We start from the raw sequence: 26,184 nt of genomic DNA on the forward strand, positions 1-26,184 counted from the left end.
GCACCTCAAGGAATCAGTAAAGCAAGAACAAACCAAACCACAAATTAGAAGAAAAGAAATAATAAAGATCAGAGCAGAAATAAACAAAATTGAGACTAAAAAAAATCCAAAGAATCAGGCTGGGCGCGGTGGCTCATGCCTATAATCCCAGCACTTTGGGAGGCTGAGGTGGATGGATCACAAAGTCAAGAGATCGAGACCATCCTGGCTAACACGGTGAAACTCTGTCTCTATTAAAAAATACAAAAAAAATTAGCCAGGAGTGGTGGTGGGCACCTGGAGTCCCAGCTACTCAGGAGGCTGAGGCAGGAGAATGGCGTGAATCCGGGAGGCAGAGCTTGCAGTGGGCCAATATTGCGCCACTGCACTCCAGTCTGTGGAACAAAGCGAGACTCCGTCTCAAAAAAAAAAAAAAACCAACAAAACGAACAGTTGGTTTCTTAGAAAGATAAAATCAACAATCCATTAACCAGACAAGGAAAAAAATCCAAATAAAATCAGAAACAAAAAAGGAGACATTATAACTGATACCACATAAATACAAAGAATCACTAGAGTCCATTACAATAAACTATATGCCAATAAATGGGAAAACCGAATGAAAATTAATAAATTCCTGGACACATACGACCTACCAAGATTGAAATAAGAATAGAAAACCTGGACAGACCAATCACAAGTAACAAGATTGAATCAGTAAAAAAAAAAAAAAAAGTCTCCCAACAATACTTCCTGATCACCAGGTAAATTAAAAAAGAAAAAAAAAGAACTAGAACAAGAAAAGAATGTTCACTCTTGCCACTCTTATCAATATAGTAATGGAAGTTCTGAGCCAGAGCAATTAGGCAAGAGAAAAAAATAAAGGATATACAAACTGGAAAGAAGGAAGCCAAACTGTTCCTGTTTGTAGACAGCATAATCTTACATATATAGACAACCCTTAAAGCTCCACTGAAAACTCTTAGAATTGATAAATGAATTCAGAACAGTTGCAGGATACAAAATTAACATTAAAAAATCAGTTGTGTTTCTATATACAAGAAAATAGCAGAAAAAGAAATCAATCTCATTTATAATAGCTGCAAAAAAAGAGTGAGTTTAATAAACAGAAGGAGGTGAGTTTATTAAATTTCTACAAGGAAAACCATAAAACACTAATGAAAGAAATTGAACAAGTCAAAAAAAAAAAAAAAACAAAAACCACATTTCATGTTCATGGACTGGAAGAATTAATACTGTGAAAATGGCCATACTACCAAAAGCAATCTACAGATTCAATGTAACCCCTATCCAAATACCAATGACATTCTTCACAGATAAAGAGAAAACAATCCTAAAAGTCATATGAAACCACAGAAGACTCCAATAGCCAAAAGAACGAAGCTGGAGGCATCACACCACCTAATTTCAAAATATACTACAAAGCTATAGCAACTAAAACAGCATGATACTGACATAAAAACACACATCAACCAATGAAACAGAACAGAGAACTCAGAAAAAAATCTATATATTTATAGTCAATTGATTTTTGACAAAGGTGATTTTTGAACATTCAGTGGGGAAAGGACAGTCTCTTCAATAAGTGGTGATGGGAAAACTGTATATATATATATATATATGCAGAAAAATGATATTAGACCCCTATGTCTCACCACATACCAAAACCAAATCAAAATGTGATATAAATTTAAGGCCCGAAACTATGAAACTACTAAAAGAAAACACTGGGGAAGCACATAAGGACGTTGATCTGAGCCAAGATTTTTGAGTAAGACCTCAATAGCACAGACAACAAAAGCAAAAACAGGCAAATAGGGTTACACACACTAAAAAGCTTCTGTACAGAAAAGGAAACAATCAACAGAGTGAAGAGACAATCTGCTGAATGGGAGAAAACATTTTCAAATTATTCATCTGACTAAGGACTGATAGAATGTACAAGGAACTCAAACAACTCAACAGCAAAAAAATAAATAATCTCACTAAAAAGTAGACAAATGATCTAAATAAACATTTCTCAAAAGAAGACACATAAATTACTAACAAATACATGAAAAAATGTTCAATATCACTAACCATCAGGGAAACACAAATCAAAGCCATGGTGAGATACACTCAGTTAAAATGACCATTATCAAAATGATCAAAAATAAACAAACAAAGATGCTGGTAAGGATGTGCAGATCAGGAACCATTAGTTTACTGCCAGTGGGAATATAAATTAGTATAGCCACTGTGTAAACTGGTATAGAAGTTCCTCTAAAAACTAAAAATAGATCTACTATATGATCCGGCTGGGTATACATCCAAAGAAAAGGAAGTCAGTATACAAAAGGGATACCAACAGCCCTATGTATCACTATGCATAATAGCCAAGATACAGAATCAGTCTAAGTGTCCACCAAAAAACAAATGGATAAAGAAAAGGTGGTATATACTTGATCACAAAAAAGAGCAAAATACTGTCAAGTGCAGTAACAGGAACGGAAATAGAAGTCATCATGTTAAATAAAATAAGCCAGACCTAGAAAGACAAATAGCACATGTTGTTACTCATATGTGAGAGCAAAGTAAGTTGATCTCATAGAGGTAGAGAGTTGAATGGTGGTTACAACAGGATGAGAAGGGTAGTGGGGAGGTGGATAAAGAGAGATTGGTTAATGGTCACAAACACACAGAAGGAATGAGCTCTAGTGTTTGATCGCACAGTAAAGTTACTACAATTAACAATAACTAATTGTAAATTTCAAAGTAGAAGATTTGAAATGTTTCCAAGACAAAGAAATGATAAATATCTGAGATAAATATCCTAATTATCTTACATATTGTATAATCATTATATATTGTATGCATGTATCAAAATATCACATGTACCTCGTAAATATGTACAATTATTATTTATCAATTAAAAATGGAATAGGGGCTGGGCGCAGTGGCTCATGCCTGTAATCCCAGCACTTCAGGAGGCTGAGGCAGGCGGATCACCAGGTCAGGAGATCAAGACCATCCTGGTTAACACAGTGAAACCCCATCTCTACTAAAAAACACAAAAAATTAGCTGGGCATGGTGGAGGGCGCCTGTAGTCCCAGCTACTCGGGAGGCTGAGGCAGGAGAATGGCGTGAACCTGGGAGGCGGAGCTTGCAGTGAGCAGAGATGGCACCACTGCACTTCAGCCTGGGCGACAGAGCGAGACTCTGTCTCAAAAAAAAAAAAAAAGGAATACGAAGTTACTGAACCAAACAGTCAAGAAAAGTGTTTAAGTGTCTTTTTTTTTTTTTTAATAGTCAAAGCGTACTACATTCCACATTCTTGCCCTATTTACCTTTAGTAAAAGGCTACAATGGAAAATGGATTGAATATTAGGCAATTTATCAGTATTTTTTCAGTTACATCACACATTAGTTAATTTATTACTTTCTCTCACATTTTCATGCTAAAATCAAACTAGGATATACAGACCAGCCGTTTAAAACATACTGAAGTGGCCAGGTGCAGTGGCTCACACCTTTAATCCCAGCACTTCGGGAGGGGAGGGTGGGCAGATCACTTGAAGGTCAGGAGTCCGAGACCAACTTGGCCAACATAGTGAAACCCCAACTCTACTAAAAATACAAAAAATTAGCCAGGCATGGTGGCACACACCTGTAGTCCCAGCTACTCAGGAGGCTGAGGCAGTAGAAATGCTTGAACCTGGGAGGCAGAGGTTGCAGTGAGCTGAAATCATGCCACTGCACTCCAGCCTGGGCGACAGGCTTTTTTGAGACTCTATCTCAAAAAAAAAAAAAAAAGTCTTGTACAAACAATTGCTTACACTGCTACCAAAGTAAATCTGATAAGTGAAATAGTTATATTTCGCCAAGTTAGAAAAGTAAATGGATTCCACATTAACCAAATATTTAAAGATTTTAAAAATATGGAAGATAGTTACATTTTCACAATAAGTAACTAAAGAATATGTATGTTTTAGGATTCTTTTTAGTATGTCCTTTTAGTATATCCTTTTGTTAATACTCACTACACAAATTACTATTAAAAGTAGTCCAAACAAGCCTGGGCAAATGGCGTAACTCTGTCTACAAAAAAATACAAAAATTAGCTGGGTGTGGCAGCACATGCCTATAGTCTCAGCTACTCAGGGGGCTGAGGTGGGAGGATCAATTGAGCCCGGGAGGTGCAAGCTGCAGTGAGCCGACATCATGCCACTGCACTCCAGCCTGGCAATAGAGTGAGACCCTATCTCAAATAAAAGAAAAGGAAAAAGAAAAGTAGTTCAATCTGCCAATAACAGAGCACTAACCAACACTATTTCAGAAAAAGAAAACAAATAAAAGCAAAGTTTCAAAATCATATGCATCTCAATTTTAAATTTGTCACAACTGCATTCAGGTAACTGTACAAGAATGTTAACATCACTGAAATTAGCAAGGTACCTGCACTGTTTCCCAGGTTTCAGTTTGCATTTTCTTCCCTCTGGTTGATTTGCATCGAAGCAGCATTCATCTTTACACTGGTCACTATAGCCACAATCACATTCTTCACCTTGTTCTACCATTCCATTTCCACAAATAGGTTGCCCAGATTCTGAGGAAAATAAACAAGGCAAGGTAAACAATTGCATGCACACATTAATTTTATTTAAAATTCACAAATTCTTTAGATCATCATAACAAAGGGATAAAGGAAAACTTTGATGAGTAAGTAGAACAAACTAGGAAATCCGGAAACCACGAGACCTAATTCTAACAGGGGGTCTGCTACTAACTAGCAATGTGATCTTGGGCAAGTCACTTGCCTTTTGGGGCCTTCAGTTTCTTAATCTGTACAGTGAGGGGATTTGACAGAGGGTCCCTTCTCGAAGTGTAACTTGCAACTTAGGCCATGCTACATTGAGCTTTATTGACTGTACTATTTATATCACACAAATACAAATCAAGTTAGGGCTTCACTAACCAGGAAAAAAAAAATTAAGCCTGTTTTTGCAACAGAAAATTTCAAACATACCTAAAAGTACTAAAAGAATATGTACAATGAACTCCCATGTACCAGTCACTCATCTTTAACAATTATCAACAATATGCTCCTCTTATCTCATTTACTACCATAATTTTTTTCTGCGGTATTTTAAAACAACCCCACCTAACATATTATTGTCCCTGTAAATACTTCAGGATGTATCACTAAGACATAAAGTTTTTTTTCTTATTTAAACCTAACCATAATAATCATGATCATATCTAACAAAATTAATAACATGCTTAATAACATCTAACAGCCAAGTCATGTGCAGTTTTCCTCAACTGTCTCTTTACAATTTGTTGCTGTGAATCAAGTTTCAAACAAGCTTCCCCTAACCCCATCTCCTCCCCTCATGGTTGCTTTCTGAGAGGTCTCTTATGTTCTTTTAACGTATAATAGATTTCCCCATTTTTATTTATTTTTACACCATTGATCTGTTAAAGAAGTTGGGTGATTTTGTCTATGAAATGTTCCACATTCTATTTAGCTGATTGTAATACAATCAGTAGGTTTTTTTGTTTTTTGTTTTTTTTAATGTACATTAGTTTTGCTGCTGAACTAAACCAAGCTCCTTAAGGGAAAAAACATGTATTATTTATATCTTCTGTATTCTCACAGACCTTAATGGTATTGAGCCAGATCTTGGTTGATTAAGATTAGACAGTCTCATCTAAGCATAGTGAATAATTTTAGAAAATTTCTTCAGCAGTCTTCTAAAGTTCTTTGATTTTTGTCAATGGAATTTAAAATTGGAATAGAAATACTCCTCTTTGTAAGATCATAAAATCAAAGAGCTTTGGCAACTGCAAAGAATGATAAAAATCAAATGCCTTAAATATTCTAGGAAATAAAACTAACTTCCAAGGAGTATGTAACCTGCTAGAGACCATATACCCCAGTATAGGCAAAAACCTAGGGTTTTCTAGGTCTACAATCTGGTGCTCTTTTCTTTCTACTATACCAGATCAACGTGGAAAACAGTCATTGTACAGGCTTTAAGTTGAGAATTGAATAAGTAGAAGGGAACACATACATCTCAACACAGGAACCCATACAATCCCACATGAGGCCCATCTAAATCAAAAATGTTCTAGAAAGACTGGCTTTATATTCAGAGAATTATTTCTTTATGGTAAATTATCTTCCTTTATTTATATCTGCAATATAAAACAGAAGCTTGGCATGAACATATGCCCTCACACTGGCCCAGAAGAAAGGAGCTGGGACAAAGCCACTTGGCAACAGGGCTGAGAACCCAGACCCTAAGGGCACAGAGGAGCTGAACCTCGATTTCAGGGCCCCCAAGGATGTTGCTGTGGAGGCCCCTGCTCTCCAGAGCCAAACTGGCCTAGGTGAAAGCAGAAAGTTCATTCTTAACCACATCAACTATTTTTAAAAATCTTGGAGGTTATTGAAGCTTCACCTCTGTTTCACTTTAAGCCATCTCTTTTGTTCTCAAAAACTAGAAGCATGCACTATTTATAATAGCAAACACATGGAATCAACCCAAATGCCCATCAATGATACACTGGATAAAGAAAATGTGATACATATACACCATGGAATACTACACAGCCATAAAAAGGAATGAGATCATGTCCTTTGCAGTGACATGGATGAAGCTGGAAGCCATTATCCTCAGCAAACTAACACAGGAACAGAAAACCAAACACTACATGTTCTCACTCATAAGTGGGAGTTGAACAATGAGAACATATGGACACAGGGAGGGGAACACCACATACGAAGGCCAGTTCAGGGGTAGGGAGTAAGGGGAGGGAGCGCATTAGGGCAAACAGCTAATGCATGTAGGGCTTAAAACCTAGATGACAGGTTGATAGGTGCAGTAAACCACCATGGCACACGTATACCCATGTAACAAACCTACACATTCTGCACTTGTATCCTGGAACTTAAAGTGAAATTAAAAAAAAAAAAAAAAAAAAAAGGCCAGGTGAGGTGGCTCACATCTATAATGCCAGCACTTTGGGAGGCCGAAGCAGGCAGATCACAAGGTCAAGAGATCGAGACCATCCTGGCCAACATGGTGAAATCCTGTCTCTATTAAAAATACAAAAAAATCAGCTGGGCGTGGTGGTGCGCACCTGTAGTTCCAGCTACTCGGGAGGCTGAGGCAGGAGAATTGCTTGAATCTGGGAGGTGGAGGCTGCAGTGAGCCGAGATCGTGCCACTGCACTCCAGCCTGGTGACAGGGTGAGACACTGTCTCAAAAAAAAAGCAAAACAAAACCAAAAATAACTAGAAGTATGCATCTGCACACATATACTAGGTAAATAATGATTTTTATGAGTCTAGTAATAATTTTATAATTTACATGACACGTAATTTAGAAGAAAAATAATGAAGTCAGAAAATGTTAGACACATTATTTACTACACATTTTTATTTCATATAAAATTAGTACTTCAAGTTAGTTATTTGCTAACAGTTTAAACAACAGTGAAGGTACTATTTGTTTGTTTGAGATAGAGTCTCGCTCTGTTGCCCAGGCTAAAGTGCAGTGGCACAATCTTAGCTCACTGCAACCTCCAACTCCTGGGTTCAAGCAATTCTTGTGCATCAGACTCCCGAGTAGCTGGGACTACAGGCGCACGCCACCACACCTCGCTTATCTTTTTATTTTTTGTAGAGACAGGGTTTCGCTATGTTGGCCAGGCTGGTTCCAAACTCTTGGCCTCAAGCAATCTGCCTCTCTTGGCCTCCCAAAGTGCTGGGATTACAGGCATGAGCCACCCTGCCTGGCCTAAAAATATTGTTTAAATGCAAAAATTATAATAGGTACACATTTTGTTATAATTTAAGAAAAAATTTTCTTTCCTGTTAATACCTACAAAGCAATATGTACATTTTTAAAAGTCAACTTATATCAGAAGGTTTACTGTGAAAATCCAGTTTACAAATGAAGAATCTTAATGTACCTGTACATTAAGAAGCATTAGAAAAACAACCACTGATAATAACAGTAACAAATTATAATATCAATGGAATTTCAATCTGCCCTTAGAAAAAGAAGGCTTTAAAGATAAGGCCAATCAATACAATAAAAAACTGATTACTGGGACCTTATCAAAATTTTAAACTTTTGCTCAAGAAAGAACTGTGAAAAGGGTGAAAAGACAAGCTACAGACAGGGAGAAAATATTTGGAAACCAGTATCTGACAGAGGACTAGTATCTAGACTGTATCAAGAACTCTCAATACTCCCAAGAAAAGAAAAAAGTCCCACTAGAAATGACCAAAAAACATGGACAGACATTTCATCAAAGATGATTTATAAATGGCCAATAAGCACATGAAAAGATGTTCAGCATCATTAGCCACCAGAGAAATGCAAATTAAAACCATGAGATATCACAACACGCCCATCAGAACAGCTAAAATAAAAAACTGTGAAAACATCAAATGGTTGTGAAGATGCAGAGAAACTGGAACATCTGTGCAGTGCTGGTGAGAACATAAAATAGCATGGCCACCCCGGAAAAGAGTTTGGCAGTTTTGTACAAAGCAAAACAAGCAATTACTATATGGTCCAATAACTAGATTTGGGAGCATTTATCTCAAAGTAAAAACTTATATTTATACAAAAAACCTATACATGAATGTTTACAGCTGCTTTATTCATAATAGCCAAACACTGGAAACAGCCCAGATGTCTTTCAAATGGATGGTTAAACAAACTGCAGTACATACATACCATGGAATACTACTCTGAAATAAAACAGAACAAACTATTGATAAAGCAACAATTTAGATGAATCCCCAGGGAATTATGCTGAGTGAAAAAAGGCAATTCCAAAAGGTTGTATACTATCTGATTTTATTTATATAACTTTTTTTTGAAGTGACACAATTTTACATATGGAGAACAGGGTAGTAGGCAGAGGGAGGAACAACAGAAGGGAGGTAAGCATGGTTATAAAACAATGAGGGATCCTTATAATGACAGAACTGTTCTGACTCTTGACTGTGACGGTGGATACATAAATCTACACATGTAATAAAATTGTATAGAACTAAATATACACGAAGAGAAATGAGAACAAAAAAACTAGGGAAATTGGAATAAGATCTATGGATTTTCTGAATCTCAACATCCTGGTCATGATATTGTACTACAGTCTTGCAAGGCATTAGCATTGGAGGGAACTGAGTGACTGAGTGAAGGGTACAGAGAATATATTACTTCTTATGAACTGTATGTGAATCTATAATCGTCTCAATAAAATTGCAATTAAAAACAAAATCCCATGTTTATCTGGAAATCTTCCTCAATTCTTTCTCCTTTGCTGTCACATGTTTAACCCCTCTTTAAGTGCTCTTAATGTACAAAGATGAATAGGCCTCAGTGTTTCCCCTAAAGAAACCTATGTGAAATAGGACAAGGACACACACACAAAAAAACCCTAATACAAAGTAAATATTTAGAGTATGTACAATGCCACAAGAAAGACATAACAGATTATTGGAAGAACAAAATCTGGTCTATACATACAATGGAATATTATTCAGCCATAAAAAGGAATGGAACTCTGATACATGCTACAACACACATAAACCTTGAAAATATTATGTTAAGTGAAATAAGACAGGCACAAAAGAACAAATATTGTATGTCCTCACTTACATACCCAAAATAGGCTAATTCATAAAGACAGAAAGTAGATTAGAGATTACCAGGGGCTGAGAGGAAGAGAGAGCATTACTGCTTAATGGTTATAGAATTTCTGTTTGGGATGATGAAAAAGTTTGCAAATGAATAGTGAATATAATTGATTACATTCACATTCAACACTGTACATATAATTAATGTCACAGTACTGTACATTTAAAATCAGTTTAAAATGGCAAATTTTATGTTATATATATTTTGCTAAAATAAGAAATACTCTCGTAGTAACTTTATTCACATTATCCCAAATCCAAGGTATTCATTATAGGAGAGTAAATGTACAAACTAAGACATACTCATACAATGTAATACTACTCAGCAATAAAAAGGAGCAAAATACTAATGACGAATCTCAGAGCTGTATGCTGAGTTAAACAGCCTTCCACAAAAGGGTACAAACTGTGTAATTCCACTTATATGAAGACAAAGCCAATGTATAGTGAAATAAATCAGATAGCGGTTGCCTCTGAGGGTGTGTTGGGACAGAGCTTGATTGGGAAGGGTGATAAAAGAAAGTTCTGGGGTGACAGAAACGTCCTGTATCTTGATAGGTAGTTTACACAGGTAAATGCCTCTGTCAAAATTCATCAAATGATGAACTTAAAATTTGTGCATTTCACTTACGTAGAAAACAGAAAAAGAACCATAAACACTATTGAACTCTAGTTAATGATCTGTAGACTAAAATGTTCTTAAGTGTGAAGCATACTGATGGCTGCAACTTACTTTAAATTGCAATACATCATGAATTGAGACATGGCAAGATTAAGAAATAACGAGATAAAGGACATACAGCAAAGTGTTAGCAATAGTAAAATGCAGGTGGTGGGTATGTCAGTAATCACTGTAGAATTATTTCAAGTTGTCTGAATGTTTGAAAATGTTCATAACAAAATGTTAGGAAAATATACATACCAACAAAACAGTTGTTTCTCTTCTTCTCAAGAACCTGGCTTATATTTCTAATACTACAGAGTGAGAATTTATTGTTGTTAAGTTTGTCCCCAGATGTTGCTCTTGCATACATGATGTAATTGCCATTTTCTTTTTGCCCCAAATTCTTAGATTCTCCTGGTGTGCACTCTGTTCCAGAATCATGCTGTCAAAAAGAATATAAAGTTACATAAACAGGAAGTAAAATAAGGTTTTCAGGTCAACTGATTAAATGTAATGTTCTCATCAGGAAAACAATGGAAGCTTGTGGACTCTCCTTTAAAAAGAATCTTACAATTGTTTTACACCTTGAGTAGGAAAAGAATTTGCACTTTTAGGGGTCATTGTCTTAGAAAAGAAGGAAAATCAGTGGAGCTCTAGCCAGAACAATTTATAACTTTGTAAGCAGTGACTAGAATTGAGGACAGACAGTCATAAAAGTCTATTAAAAATAAGCTCACTTACTCTTAAAACCAGTAACAGTAAAATAAACTACTTTAAAACTACTAAATAGTCTCTAACATATACGTTAAATTACATGTTATGACTAGTTCAGAGAAGATAGAGGTGGGGAAAGACAAAAGAATCAAGAGACTGGCATGGGGCTAAATATACACATAACAGGAATCTAAGACAGCTAACTTAATAGCCAGTACATAAGAAAGATAAGTAAAAATGCTGACTAGGAACAGAAACACAATGACATATTTTTAAATGAAAAATGGTAAAAGCCTAGAGATAAAACCAAAATAGTGCTTTGCCGAATAAACAGGAAACAGAGTTCTGTGCATATGTAACATATACATGCACATAAGTGGTGTTTGGTTTTGATAAATTTTACTGAAGTGTCAGATACATAGAGTAAAATAGGCCGGGTGCGGTGGCTCACGTCTGTAATCCCAGCACTTTGGGGGTCCGAGGCGGGCGGATCACGAGGTCAGGAGATTGAGACCATCCTGGCTAACACGGTGAAACCCCATCTCTACTAAAAATACAAAAAATTAGTCGGGCGTGATGGCGGGCGCCTGCAGTCCCAGCTACTCGGGAGGCTGAGGCAGGAGAATGGCATGAACCCGGGAGGCGGAGCTTGCAGTGAGCCGAGATCGCGCCACTGCACTCCAGCCTGGGAGACAGAGCGGGACTCTGTCTCAAAAAAAAAAAAAAAAAGAAAAGAAAGAAAAGAAAAATACCAAAGCATAGCTCCCTGAATTTTCTCAAAGTAATGCTTCTGAGATCAAGCAACAGAACACTACTACCAGATCCCAGCAGCCCCTGCCATCCTGGGGGATATGCACTAAAACAAAAAACCCTCACAATGCCCCTCAAACAACTACAACACATCGGAAGGAGCAAAAAACACTGGACACTAGAGTAATAGTGCTATTTAATTAAAATCTTGTTTTAAATACCCAACAACTCCACTCTCAAGATAGAAAAAGACTACCCAAGGGCGTTCTGCTTTTTCCTGGAGCCCAACTAAGTTACTTTGATTTTCTATTCCCTCTTCTGAGGCAACTGTTAAATTAAAAAACGTGTCCTCTACTATCACCTTTATTCTTCCTGATACCTCTTGCCTTTCTCCTGAATCTAGATTCAGCGTTTAACAACTCTATACTGTTCACCAAAATTATCTTGCTTTATGTTTTATTCCTAAAAACATAATGCAGTTTCTGAAAAAGGTATAGCACTAGAATTATTCTCAGCATTAGAGTTTTAGGAAGGAAAGAAAAAAATCCCAACTCTGTATAACTCTTGAGGTCATCACAGAATATCTTGCCACTTTTCAATTCCGTAAATATTAATGAATGTCCAGTGCTATAAAAGGAGGCACTAAAATCTAAAAATATAAAGATGAGAAAAGTATTATCCCTAGCCTTCAAGGCACTTACATTCTATTTTTAAAGGATAGCAAATCTTGACATATCTACTCAGTCTGACCGCTGCTGCATAAATCCATTACAGACATTGCTAGTCAAATATTATTTTACTAGGCCAGGGGATATTGTAATAGATCATCATTAACAGGAATAAAAGGGAGAACAGATTGAAAGCAAGCATGCCAGCTATTTGCCATCCTCAGATAACGAATAAAACAAGCACATGAATAAGCAAAACATAAAATAGAACATAAAGGCCATCTTGACTGGACCCGCACAAGTATTGAGAGTTCAAATCAAGAGAAAGGTTTCACAAAGAAACTATAATCTGTTTGACAAGAAAACAGAAAAATTTTTCTAACTATAAGAAAGAAAATTAAGAAAACAAAAAAATGCATAAAAAAACCTCAATCATAATCTACCATGCACGATAACTATTAAAATTTTGATATATTTCCTATCTGACTTATATTGAGCTATATCATATTTTAATATAAAGTTTGGACTATACCATGTGTACAGTTATAACTTTTTTTTTTTGAGACAAGAGTCTCACTCTGTCCCCCAGGCTGGAGTGCAGTGGCGTGATCCTGGCTCACTGCAACCTTGGCCTTCTGGACTCAAATCATCCTCCCCGACCTTAGCTTCTCAAGTAGCTGGGACTACAGGTAAAGGCCACCACACCCAGCTAATGGTTTTTGTATGTATTTTTGGTAGAGACAGGGTTTCGCTATGTTGCCCAGGCTGGTCACGAACTCCTGGGCTCAAGCAATCTGCCCGCCTCGGACTCCCAAAGTGCTAGGATTACAGGTGTGAGTCACCACAGCCACCCTCCAGGTGTACAGTTATACACACCTTTCTTTCAGCTTAACAGTATAAAATGAGCACCGCAAAACTTGATATTTAAATGACTGCAGAACATTCCGTGGTATTTTCATACTGTAGGGCCATCTAGGCTGCTTAAAACTTTTTGGTATTATAAATAAAACTACAATGGTTATATTTTCTTAATTTTTATAAAGGGCCATATTCATTTACATCATATAACAACATGGATCAAGATTTCAATAGGCAGACATGGGAAGGAACTGACTTCCTAGTGGAGGAAAGTTTTAAAGGTCTGTGAATTACTTAATTTGACAGATGAGGGGAGATAACACTAGAAATATTCTTAAACCCCAAATCATCAAACACCCTAAACATTAAGATAAGGAAATTGTATCAGCAATATTAGAAAGTAGTAGAAGTTTGTAAGCAGAAGTGGTATTATTAGCACTGTATTTACACAAAGGTGAATCTGGTGAGAGTAGGTACATATTAGAATTTTCACCCTGAAAGACAGGAACTTTGTCTCATTTGTGATTAAAACTTTCCACAACAAAGTTTATAAAGCAGTTTATAATAGGTGCACAATAAATATTTCAGATAGGATAAATAAATATAAGAAATAATGTGAACCGCTCAGAAAAAGTAACATTGACATTAGTACAAATGTGTAAGAGAGAAAGAGATTTCAGATAAAGATGTTAAGGGAGACGGGTTCAGGTGTTTATGAGTCTGGCTGATCTTACTATTAAGTTACTCAACAAATATTTATTAAGCATTGTATAATTTGGATGTCTGTCCCCCCAAATTTGATCCCAATGTTGTTGGTGGGGCCTAACAAGAGAGGCCTGGGTCATGGGGGCAGATCCCTCATGAATAGATTAATGCTCTTCCCGAAGGGTTGGAGGTGGGTGCATGAGTACATTCTCACTCTCTTAGTTCCTGCAAGAGCTGGCTGTTAAAAGCCTAGTACCCCCTCTCCCCGACCCCACGCTCCCACCGCCCCCATTCTCGCCATGTGATCTCTGCACATGCCACCACCTGTTTACCTCCATCATAAGTGGAAGTAGCCTAAGGCCCTTACCAGAAGGTGAGCAGATGCCAGCACCATGCTTTTTGTACAGCCTACAGAATCATGAGCCAAATAAACCTCTTTTCTTTATAAATTACCTACCGTCAGATATTCCCTTATAACACAAAACAGATGAAGACAACCATCTACTATGGATACAGATGGCAGAATTAACAACATGTGCAAAAGAATGAGGTATAATTGAGCGTGGTAGGCAAATAATGTGAACCAATTTCTCCATTTCTCCATTGAACAATAATATAACATTAATTTAATAAAAACATCTCACTGGCAGTTAGGTAGGAAGGAGACTAGACAAGAAGTGAAAAGAGAAAGGTCTAGATTCCCTACAAGTGCAGTTCACAGATGAGTACCAGCAGCAGCAGCATTGTCTGGGAGCATGTTACAAATACAGAAATTCAGGCCCCATCAAAGACCTACCAAAAAAGAATCTGTGTTTTAAGATTCTCAGGTGATATATATGCACATTAAAATGAGTGACCTGGGACTATAGGCCAGACAAGTAGCTGGAAGGGTACTAAAATTCACCTGGTAAGGCCTGGAACCAAGATGACTTGCTCTTGAAAATGCAAATCAACTATGAACAATAATTCTCTGCTCATCTCTAAAATTCCAAGTACTCTTTTTAGAACAGATCACAAAAGCAGTCAAGAGTTACAGAGATTAAGCACATTTTAAATACCTTATACAAGAACATTAATAATAATCTATCAATTTCTGATTGGGACGTAGAAGAAGAAAGACTTGCAACTTAGTGAGATGGCACCTATTTTACAAACATGGGAAAAATTAGAGAAGTGCATTTGGGGATTTTAAGCTACAAGTAGATGACTTACTTTTAAAAATCATAAAAACTTGCACTTTTGCAAGTGATAAGGTGAAAGTAAAATGAATTTCTATACAGTTCTCAAGTGTACATTTCCAAAATGTTATCTTTAATAAGCTCTACCAAAATCACAAAGAGAGAATATCATTCAGTATTAAATATTTCTGTGTTGTACTGATATTTAAGATCACTTAAAAGATCAATATAATGGACTGGGTATTAGATAATACCAAAGATTGTTGTTAATTTTGTTAGGTATAATAACCACATTGTGGTTATATTAGAAAATGTCTATTTTTTCAGGAATATATGCTGAAATATGTAAGGATAAACAGAGTTCCTTTAAATGGCAAAGAAAAAGAAAGAAATACAGATAGAAGTTATGGCAAAATCTTCACAATTATTGGCTCTGAATTAGGGGTTGACAAAGTAGCCAGCAGCCTGTTTTTATATGGCTTAACTAAGAATGGCTTTTCCACATTTAACAAATTGTAAAAGCAACAAAGACCGTACAACAGAAACCAAACGCTGCCCCTGAAGCCTAAAATGTTTACTAGCAGGCCCTTTACAGAAAATGTTTGCTGATCCTTTTTCTAAATCATGGCCATGTAAGGCTTTGTTGCACTATTTGTTCTACTTTTGAGTATATTAGAATTTTCTCATAATAAAAGATTTTAAAATATCAATCTCATTCCACAGTAGATAAAAGACTTTAAAATATCAATCTCATTCCACAGTAAAGATTTTTAAATATCTCATTCCCTAAAAATGCTTTAACAGAAACAAAACAAAAAAAAATTTCTCACAATTTGCTGAATATTCAAAATGTACTTTTAAACAATGAATAATGATTCTCATTCAAAAGATATTTGAGTACATTAGGTACTAGGCATTGTTCTAGGGCCAGGAGATACAGATATTATTTTGTCTGAATAAGCCAGATGAAATTCCTTGCCTTCACAGAATTCTGGCATTGTTATGCTTACTTTTCTTATTTTAATCACAAACATTCTATCTTCCTCCCTTTCAGTATGGTCAAATACATTACCGTGCTCTGACATAAAAAGTAAACACTCGTAAGTACATTTGTTTTCACTGTAAATGTAAAATAAATCACTCAACACAAAACTCAGACTAATAAGTATTTTTTAAGCTAATAATTAGACAATACTTACTGGGGATCCAAAGTTGTGTCCAACTTCATGAGCAAAAGTAATGTGAGAGACTTTGGGAGGTACATGAGACCCATAGTTCTGAACAGTAATAATTCCAGTGTTTAAGGACTTCTTCTTACCATCTGAATAGAGTTTACTTTTTTCACATATTCCTCCAGAGCTTCCTAATCCAGAACAAAAAAAATGGTTAAGTTAGCATCTATTTCCCCTTATCCCCTAAAAAGGTAATATATGCTATATTAAATGAAAACATTTTATATTTTAATCTAAAATAGAACTGGTACTCAAACGTATCACATACGCGAAAGTTTCTTTGGTCCAAGACTAAGAAGTCACTTCAAATAAAAGTTTTAATGACACTCATAAAGAAACTTCCAGGACTGAGTACACAATCTTCACAAAATGTTCTTCATAATCAAAATGTCCCCCAAATTTTGTTCCCATTAATTTAGGAAAACAAATATTTACATTTCCTTTCAATTTGAATATATCAATATTTACACTGAGTCAAAGTGTACTTCCTCTCATCTTTTAAAAAGAAATCTTATGATTTTAAGTTAAATGAAAGTTGAACAAAATATCCTCAAGAAGATTCTGAGAAAGTCACTTCTACAAAAAGCAGTGAGGCACATGAGTACATGTCCTGAGATACAACATACAATGTATTTGTAAAAAAAGAAAATAATTATGTCAAGAAAGTTAAAAAAAAAAAAAAAAAAAAAGAGGGGGTGGAGGAAAGAAGGAAAAAGAGAATACGGGTGGGAAGGAAGGAAGAGATAGAAAGCAAATGCGGCAAAAGGTTAATGATTGATTAATCTATCAAGAATTCACCACTGCTCAGCGCAGTGGCTCATGCCTGTAATCTCAGCACTTCGGGAGGCCGAGGCAGGTGGATCACTTGAGGTCAGGACTTTGAGAGCAGCCTGGCCAACATGGTGAAACCCCATCTCTACTAAAAATACAAAAATTAGCTGCGTGTGGTGTTGCACACCTGTAATCCCAGCTACTCGGGCAGGAGAACTGCCTGAACCCGGGAGGTGGAAGTTGCAGTGAGCTGAGATTGTGCCACGGCACTCCAGCCTGGGTGACACAGTGGGACTCTGTCTTAAAAAAAAAAAAAAAAAAAAAAAAAGGAAGAAGAAGAATTTCACCATACTATTCTTGCAACCTTTCCGCAGGCTTGAAATTTTCAAAATAAATTTAAAAACTGAATTATGATTGTTACAATACGTCTTTAGGGCACTATAAAAATTTAAAAGAAAAGCCATATTTCCACTTAAATATTTTTATCATTTTGTACTTCATCTGTTCATTAACAGTGACTTTAGAATTTAATAGCAAAATGACAGTGCTCTCACAGCTAAAATCAATTATGAGAAACTGGAAAAATAATAATAGGAAAATCAGAAAATGTCTGGTCAATTCATGCCTTTATATAGACATTATATTGGTAAGATCATATTTTCTTTTAATTAACTTTATTATTAAGATTTTCAGTGAGAAGTTATTTAGTTTATATTTATACTTAAAAGTTTTTTCCCTATTTGATTTTTAAACGAAATACAATCAAATGGATAAGGCTATTAAGATAACTGCTCAAATTAGCTTTCTATACACAAGTTACAACAAAGTTACTAAACTGTTTTTTTAAAAAAAAAGTCTAATATTGCTTCTCCTCCCCTTCCCATTCTGCCCCGCTTCAAAAACAAGTCTAATATTTAGAATCACTAATAAAGCATGTAATAGCACGCAATTCAAAATAGGTCTGCAAGAAGGTATTATACTATGACTGTTGCCTTGCTCCCCTTAAATATAAGAAAACTATATGGCAACAAAACACAAATTTGAATTACTGTTACTATATAATTCAGAAAGCTGAAATGAAAACTGTGTTTCAAAGAAAAGTAAACTAAAAGACTGAGTCATATGCAAATTTAACCCAGCAAGGGGTTGAGAACCTTTATGATATTCAAAATTTACTACCTTTTCTACATTGACAACTGAGTAGAGAGAAAATACCAAATAATTTGTCAGTATTTACTATATTTTCCTAAGCTAGTTCTACTTTTGGAGCTGAGTCCTGAGGAACACATCATTATTTCTGGAAACCAGAAAATATATAAATAAGTATTCTGTATATAATTATTATTGTACACACAGCATAGTTTTAAACAAATAGTAAATTAATATCCTGCCTTAGTGAAGATTTGTCACGTGCATATTGGTCCAATGCAGTACTGTCAAACTTGAATTAAGCATAGAAGACTCCACACTTCAAATCTTTTATCAGTTAAAAAAAAAAAAGGTAAATAGGCATATTTTTAAATCTCTGATAATATACATTTTTATGCACTTTTAGGGTCTGGTTAATTTAAGAGAAGAGTATACATAAATTAGAATATACTATTCTGAAATATAGTAATTTATATATTGCTTCTTAAAAACTGTTTTTGGTCTTTATGATTATTGCTTATATGAAAGTTTAAAATAGCCAGGCACAGTGGTTTACCCCTGTAATCCCAACACTTTGGGAGGCCGCAGCAGGCGGATCACCTGAGATCAGGAGTTGGAGACCAGCATAGCCAACATGTTGAAACCCCATCTCTACTAAAATTACAAAAATTAGCCAGGCGAAGTGGTACATGCATGTAATCTCAGCTACTCCGGAGGCTGAGGCAGGGGAATCACCTGCACCCGGGAGGTGGAGGTTGCAATGAGCAGAGATCATGCCACTGCACTCAAGCCTGGACAACAGAGCGAGACTCTGTCTCAAGCAATCAATCAATCAGTCGATCAATGGAAGTTTAATATTTGTTGCAGACTAACAGCATATGTTGGAGAAACTTAATTATACAGGAAGAAATAAAATACTATTTGTAACTCTGAAAGTTATGGTTTAATTTTTTAAATACTGCAACTAGTTTTGATATGCCAGAAAACTCAGTAATGAGGTATTACATATACCCACAGCTAAACCATTGACTCAAACTCAATTGCTACATATTTTAAATTTAAGATTTTATTATACATATATTCATCACTGACAAATATAAGTTGTGAATAACAATGAGAAGGGTGAAATGTTTTAAATTCAGGTCAAAAGTAATTATTGATGAATGAGTCAATAAGCAACAAAGAAGTATAATGACAATTTTCTATCTGCAGGATAGTTTGAGAGCTATCCGTCAGAGTATCCGTCCTAAACTTCAAAACAGACCAACTCCACCCCACTCCCCAAAAAAAAAGTCTTAGAAAAAAATACAAGAGTAATATGATACCTTGACATATTCCATAAATACAGTTTTGATGTGAGGAGGCCAAAAACTAATAGTAACATGCTGATCATACAATACTAATCTGAGCAGTAATTCTGGACCAGACCATAGTACTACTCCCAGAAGTGTTACTAGGAAATGTGAGAGCACAGTCATTTGGCTTTCAAGTCTGGAGAGCACTACTCACATGTAATGGGTAGGGATCAAAGATGTTAAATATACAAGGGGTCCAGACAAGCACAAAATGCCAATAGAAAGTGTTCTATTGCAATATTCTAATGATGTAATTTTCCCAACATTTGAAATTATACTTTTAAACTATGGGTTAGGAATAAGCTGTGGGTTTTCCCGAGAACCCTGTGTTAAGTTCTCTACGCTCTCAAATTTTAATATGTAATATCAAACTAAAACATCGAATCTAAAAAACCAGAAGAGACTATTTCTACCAAATGAAATGCCTCAAAAAATATTCTTCACAAATAGAGGAGTACTAAAGGTTTCAGGACTAACTACAGAGATGAATTCCAAAGCCAGCCTCATTCAATGATCAGGCCGAACCAAGACTCTGTTCATTCAGTTAACTGATAAGACCTATAGGTAGAAACATGAAGACTCAAAGGAAGAGCAAAGATAGAACTACAATGAAAAAAATAAACAACCAGAAGAAAAATTATTTTCCTGAATTTACAGACAGAGAAAAGACAAGAATCCTGTCTCCCACCTCTCAATCCATTGCTCTTCCCATTATGCCATGACAATTACCCAAAATTGTATCAAAATATTATAGCTTAGTATGATTTTATAACTATTCTCTCTCAAGAAAGAAGAAAACATATTCCATCAATATATAACCTCTACTAAGAAGCAGAAAACATTTCAGCTGCTTATTTGAAACATCTAAGAAAAGGCTAGGATGTTAGTGTGTGTGTGTGTGTAGATTTTATTTATACACATATAAAATACCTAGTAATATAATTACCAAATGAACTGAATCTGGAGTCAAAAGGTCCAGATTCCAGATCCTGTTCCACCTCTAGCTGTGTGATATTAGGTTGGTCACAAAGTTTCTGAACACAAGTTTCCCCATCTGTAGAGGGGAGACAATAATACCTACACCTCATAAAGGTATTGAAATAATCAAGACTAAATATATAACATTCCCTGTTTTAGAAAAAAATTAAGTCAAATATGAAACTCAGTTCAGCTAGTAGTAAGGGCAAAGACAAGTGAAGAAGAAAGCTGGCAACGTTATTTCAGGGCAGATAACCTACACTAGAAAAAGCTGGACCAAAGGAACAAAGATCCCTTTTCTTTCCCACTCTGGTCTCTATTCTTCTGTGCCTGCCTAGCCCCTCCCCAGCAGCTCTTAGAAGATGGCTTCCAAGCCAGGCGCGGTGGCTCACGCCTGTAATCCCAGCACTTTGGGAGGCCGAGGCAGGCGGATTACGAGGTCAAGAGATCGAGATCACAGTGAAACCCCGTCTCTACTAAAAATACAAAAAATTAGCCGGGCGCGGTGGTGGGCGCCTGTAGTCCCAGCTACTCGGGAGGCTGAGCCAGGAGAATGGCCTGAACCCGGGAGGTGGAGCTTGCAGTGAGCCGAGATCGCGCCACTGCACTCCAGCCTGGGCAACAGAACTAGACTCTTGTCTCAAAAAAAAAAAAAAAAAAAAAAAAAAAAAAAAAAGAAGATGGCTTCCAAGAGCTGAAGTTAGGGGTTTAACACAGAGTAATCGAAGCAGACATCTAACGTCTGAAATAAAGAGAGATAATAATATAAAAGGAAAAAAGGCAGAGGCGGGGAAAATGGGGATAGAAGGTTAATAACAGGAGTCTCAGTTTTCTATTTTGGTTGCCAATCACCATATTTTTGCTCATGAAGTACACAGGAAGTATCTTGTTTCACCTTTATGAAGACCCTAATAATGAAAATACAGAGGCGGGCGGATCACGAGGTCAGGAGATCGAGACCATCCTGGCTAACATGGGGAAACCCTGTCTCTACTAAAACTACAAAAAATTAGCCTGGCACGGTGGTGGGCGCCTGTAGTTCCAGCTACTCACGAGGCTGAGGCAGGAGAATGGTGTGAACCCAGGAAGTGGAGCTTGCAGTGAGTGGAGATCACACCACTGCACTCCAGCCTGGGTGACAGAGCAAGACTGTCTCAAAAAAAAAAAAAAAAGACAGAAAAGAAAATACAAGTAACATGCCCCACCATTTTCAATCCAAAACTCTGCCCAACTCGGGAAAATGAGCAGCATCACAAATGGTGATCCAATTATCACAAACAATGAGACATAAACACTGAGTGTCCCCAAAACCCATAACTACAGTTTAATCATGAGGAAAACATCAGACAGATTCCAAATGAGGACCATTCTAAAATGTACCTGACCAGTACTCCCCCAAACTGTCAGGGGAGGGAGGATGGAGATTTGAGAATATCTAATCTGTTCAATTTTTTGTAAATCTAAAACTGTTCTAAAAAATAAAGCCTACTTTAAAAAAAAATAAGTAGCTGAATCTAAAGATGTGAGAATATCTGAAGATTTAGGAAGAATTTTACCAAATTCCCACAGAATCATTACATCCTTAAATACAATAGTCTATAACTGAAAATGCAAAATGGCAGGAAGTTTTTAGTTTAAGATCAAACTCACTTACCCAGGAGGCATTTTGTGAGCAAGCTTTAGAGACAACAATATTAATGTAGTGCTTCTCAAACTTCAGTGTGCATCAGAATCACTTTGAGAATTTGTTCCAACTAAGACTGCTGGGCTCCACACCTATAGTTTCTGATTCAAGAGACCCGGGTACGGCCTAAGAACTTATATTTCTAACAAGTTCCTAGGTGATGATGATGGTGCTAGTCCATGGATCACACTTTGAGAACCACTCATTTGAGACTTCAGAACTACCGTATTAATGGATATATACAAATAAAATCATATGAGACCCTGAGTTTTTAATAGTACTTACTAATGAATAGGGAGAAGAAATCACAAACTTTGTGATAAAATCATCCAAACATTGAAGGGGCAAAGAGATTTCAGAGTATAGAAGTTTTACACATGAAAAATCACAGGAAAGAGTGAGCTGTACAATCTGCTGACCAATCCAAGTAACAAAAAAAGCACAGATTATCATAAAAGACAAATATCCAAAAGTACTGCACTATTAATATGCAGCCCATGACATAAACTTGTACTTTAAAATGACATCATGAAATTGAGTACACTTTAAAACATAGAAGAAAAACAAAAGAAGCTATGGCAATTGTAAAAATATTGACTTAAAATAATGACTTTTAAAAAAGGAGAAAAATATAAATTAAGGAAAATAAAGAACTACTTAAGATCTTAAAATATACAAAACAAATCAAAGAATAAACTAATAAGAATAGGAATACAAAAGTTTCTATTACTCTGGATAAAGCAGTTTTTTTTTTTTTTTAAACATAGAAATGAATTATCAGAAGGAGAATTTGTTGTATATAGCTCAGAAGATAATATACTATTGATTAAACTCTACTTGGCACAATTTATATTCAAAGAGCCTGGGGTCCTTTCCACTCATCTTTCAATTAATAAATTTGGATTTCTAAACTAGGAAACTGAATTTATACAGTAAATCACAGCTCCTCCACGACACTCCACCCCCACTGTAATGGGAAGGGTATTGTCCCATCCCAACATTATCAATGACAATAGCTTTCATAGCTAAGGCAGAAACTCAGCAGAGTATGAACCCAGGTGATGATGTCAATGGAGCTGTGGGTACCAGGGACTTCCTGCCTACATCTCTTTCATGCAGTGCTTCCCTTTTATTCGAATAAAGGCTAGAAATAAAATAATAAAGGTAGGCTTTCTTTTCTTTCTACTTGCCACTCTTGATGAGGATTTCTCTGCTCTTTATCTCACCACAGAAGAGAGAGCAAGACACAGTTTTCCTCTTTTCATTCTAAGTACCCTATTTTGGGGAAATATATAACATTTATTAACTTTATTGTGGAAAAATAAAATTTCCCTTTGGGTTTCAGAATTACCACTTTTTCTCACAAAATTATTTATTTCATTTGGTCTATTCAAATGTCAGGAATCAGGATATTTCCCTATATGCATTTCAAAATGAAAAGCTCCTTCATCTATTATGCCTTTTCCATTATGCTTATGAGTCTTGCCTAACTCAAGTAGCATAAATTAAGATATTGTAAGGCATCACTTTCTCCTATAATTTGAAAATTCAACATTCCCTGAAAACTCCTCTTTGTTTCAAGTAGTAAGTTAAGACATATTTAATATGATAAACTACCTGAAGGTGCTCCAACCCAAGCCAGACCAAGTACGCCATCATCAAAATCTCGGTCTGTGAAGACATAGGCCAAACAGTAGTCATCATGATTCTGCTCAGAATTCAGTTCCAGAAACTTCTCCACACCAATATTTGGGAAACGGAAAGGATTTGTAGGGTCCTTCTCATCAGCAGTTGTATTGATCTAAAATTCAAAACAATAATTTAGTAAGTAATTAATGTTAGCAGAGCTTTAGTGTAAATGTCTGCTCACCTTCTTCTGCATATACCTGGACAATACGCTCCCATGGAAATCAGGCCTGAATTAAGGCTTCTAAGGTTGTTCCCACTGCCCACATCCCTGAGCTGATCACAGAAGGCAAAATAATAACAACAAATAAAAAAGAAAGGCTAGGTAGGGAAATTAAAATTGAAGATGTTATACTTCTGAGCAAGTATTCACCAGATTCCTGAACACTGAACACTTGGGAAGAAAAAACAAGTTTTGCTTTCAGAAGCTCAGTAAAGGAAGTATAGTTTCTCAAATTTAATTATCTGAACAAGTCTCCTTTAGTCCTAATCTCCTACATATGGTGACACCTACAAGGATATAAAACCCTGTACTTTAGCTAATTACTAGAATATAAAATAGGTATCAAACCCAAGACTGTCAGTTCAGCAGACAAATCATTTTCCTGGTTTTCCTTGCCTAGAGAGTCACATGGGCCAAACCACACTAACTGCAAATTTATTTTTTTTTCCTGATTGTAGGCAAGAATTTTGCTTTCTAATTCAAATTCACTTCTTTTACTATTTCAAACTGAGTTATTTCAGAATGTTTCTTTTGACACTTAGCTACTATACTCCTACCACAGGTTCCTCCTTCGGAATCTGAATAATCTGTTCCAATACCAGACTTCTACTAAACAAAAGCTTTTATTTATTAGCCCCTGCATCCTTTCAGAGACCTGTCTGTCTCCTATGAAGTCCTAGAACAATTTGGCTTTCCCCAGGTAAGCTAAGGCATTACAATATGAAAGTAAATGTTTTTACTGAAAGGCAAACCTCAATCTATTTGAAAATGTTGGCAATAAGAGGATCACATAATGGTTGATACAACAAGAATTACAGGTCTCTTTATGACCCGTACTCTCCAGTAAAACCAAGAGGCTCAGAAGCAGGAAGGCAAAAACACCATTGAGGGCAACTGCTTAAGAATAGATTTTAGAACATCTGGTTTATCTATTAACAATTAACCAAAAACAATCAGTTACAGCCATTTAACACTAAAAAAATTCAAAAGCAAACACACTGTATTTTACAGATACTCCATGCTTGAAGACATGCTGTAGATGGCTTTCTCCCACTAAATATAAAAACAAAATTTTCTAGTAATTTTCTAATACTGGCTATAAATAAAAATGGCATCTAAGGCCAGGCACGGTGGCTCATACCTGTAATCCCAGCACTTTGGGAGGCCAAGGCGGGCGGATCACCTGAGGTCAGGAGTTCAAGACCAGCCTGGCCAACATGATGAAACCCTGTATCTACAAAAATACAAAATTAGCCAGGCATGATGGCGGGTGCCTGTAATCCCTGTAATCCCAGCTACTTGGGAGGCTAAGGTGGGAGAATCGCTTGAAAAACTGGAAGGCAGAGGCTGCAGTGAGCCAAGACTGCGCCATTGAACTCCAGCTTGGGCGACAGAGTGATACTCCTTCTCGAAAAAAAAAGAAAAAATTGCATCTAAATTGTAATTACCCATTATTTAAATGGCTTATTAATATTTGCTGACAGAATATAAATTTTAAATAGGTTGTGAACAAACTTCAACAGATAAAACTTTACTAAAGTTTTAATAAGAGTTAAGGTCTAAAAACAACCAACTACCACATTATTTACTTATACACATGCATTTCTTCATAATACAAATCATTTTCCTCAAAGGGCATCACTAAAATGTGTTGAGGTGTTCTCTACTTTTCATTACTAGCATTTTATTGCTCTGCCTACTAAACAGCAACACTTAATACTTCTTATCATTGTTACTTGCTCATTTAAGAATTTATATTGCTCACAGAATACATGAAAGCAATTAATTATGAACAATTCTTATACTGTAAATCAGTAAATCATATTTCACCTTAAGAAAATTCAATTTAAGATTTAATCATACTA

The 26,184-nt window shown here is 36.0% G+C and overlaps 1 protein-coding gene across 4 annotated transcripts in view; it reads right to left on the reverse strand.

Moving 5' to 3' along the window:
* ADAM10 (ADAM metallopeptidase domain 10) overlaps nt 1-26,184 on the reverse strand; it is a 153,612-nt gene that overhangs the window by 21,767 nt on the left and 105,661 nt on the right. For all 4 annotated transcript variants that reach the window (XM_077939493.1, XM_001097016.5, XM_028850986.2 and 1 more), the window contains 4 exons: nt 24,028-24,211; nt 16,441-16,604; nt 10,627-10,810; nt 4,436-4,586 (listed from right to left, as the gene is read on the reverse strand). In XM_077939493.1, coding sequence (XP_077795619.1) covers nt 4,436-4,586; nt 10,627-10,810; nt 16,441-16,604; nt 24,028-24,211 — 683 coding nt within the window. The remainder of the gene's footprint in view (nt 1-4,435; nt 4,587-10,626; nt 10,811-16,440; nt 16,605-24,027; nt 24,212-26,184) is intronic.

This window comes from Macaca mulatta, chromosome 7 (genome assembly GCF_049350105.2).
Source record: "Macaca mulatta isolate MMU2019108-1 chromosome 7, T2T-MMU8v2.0, whole genome shotgun sequence".
NCBI lineage: Eukaryota > Metazoa > Chordata > Mammalia > Primates > Cercopithecidae > Macaca > Macaca mulatta.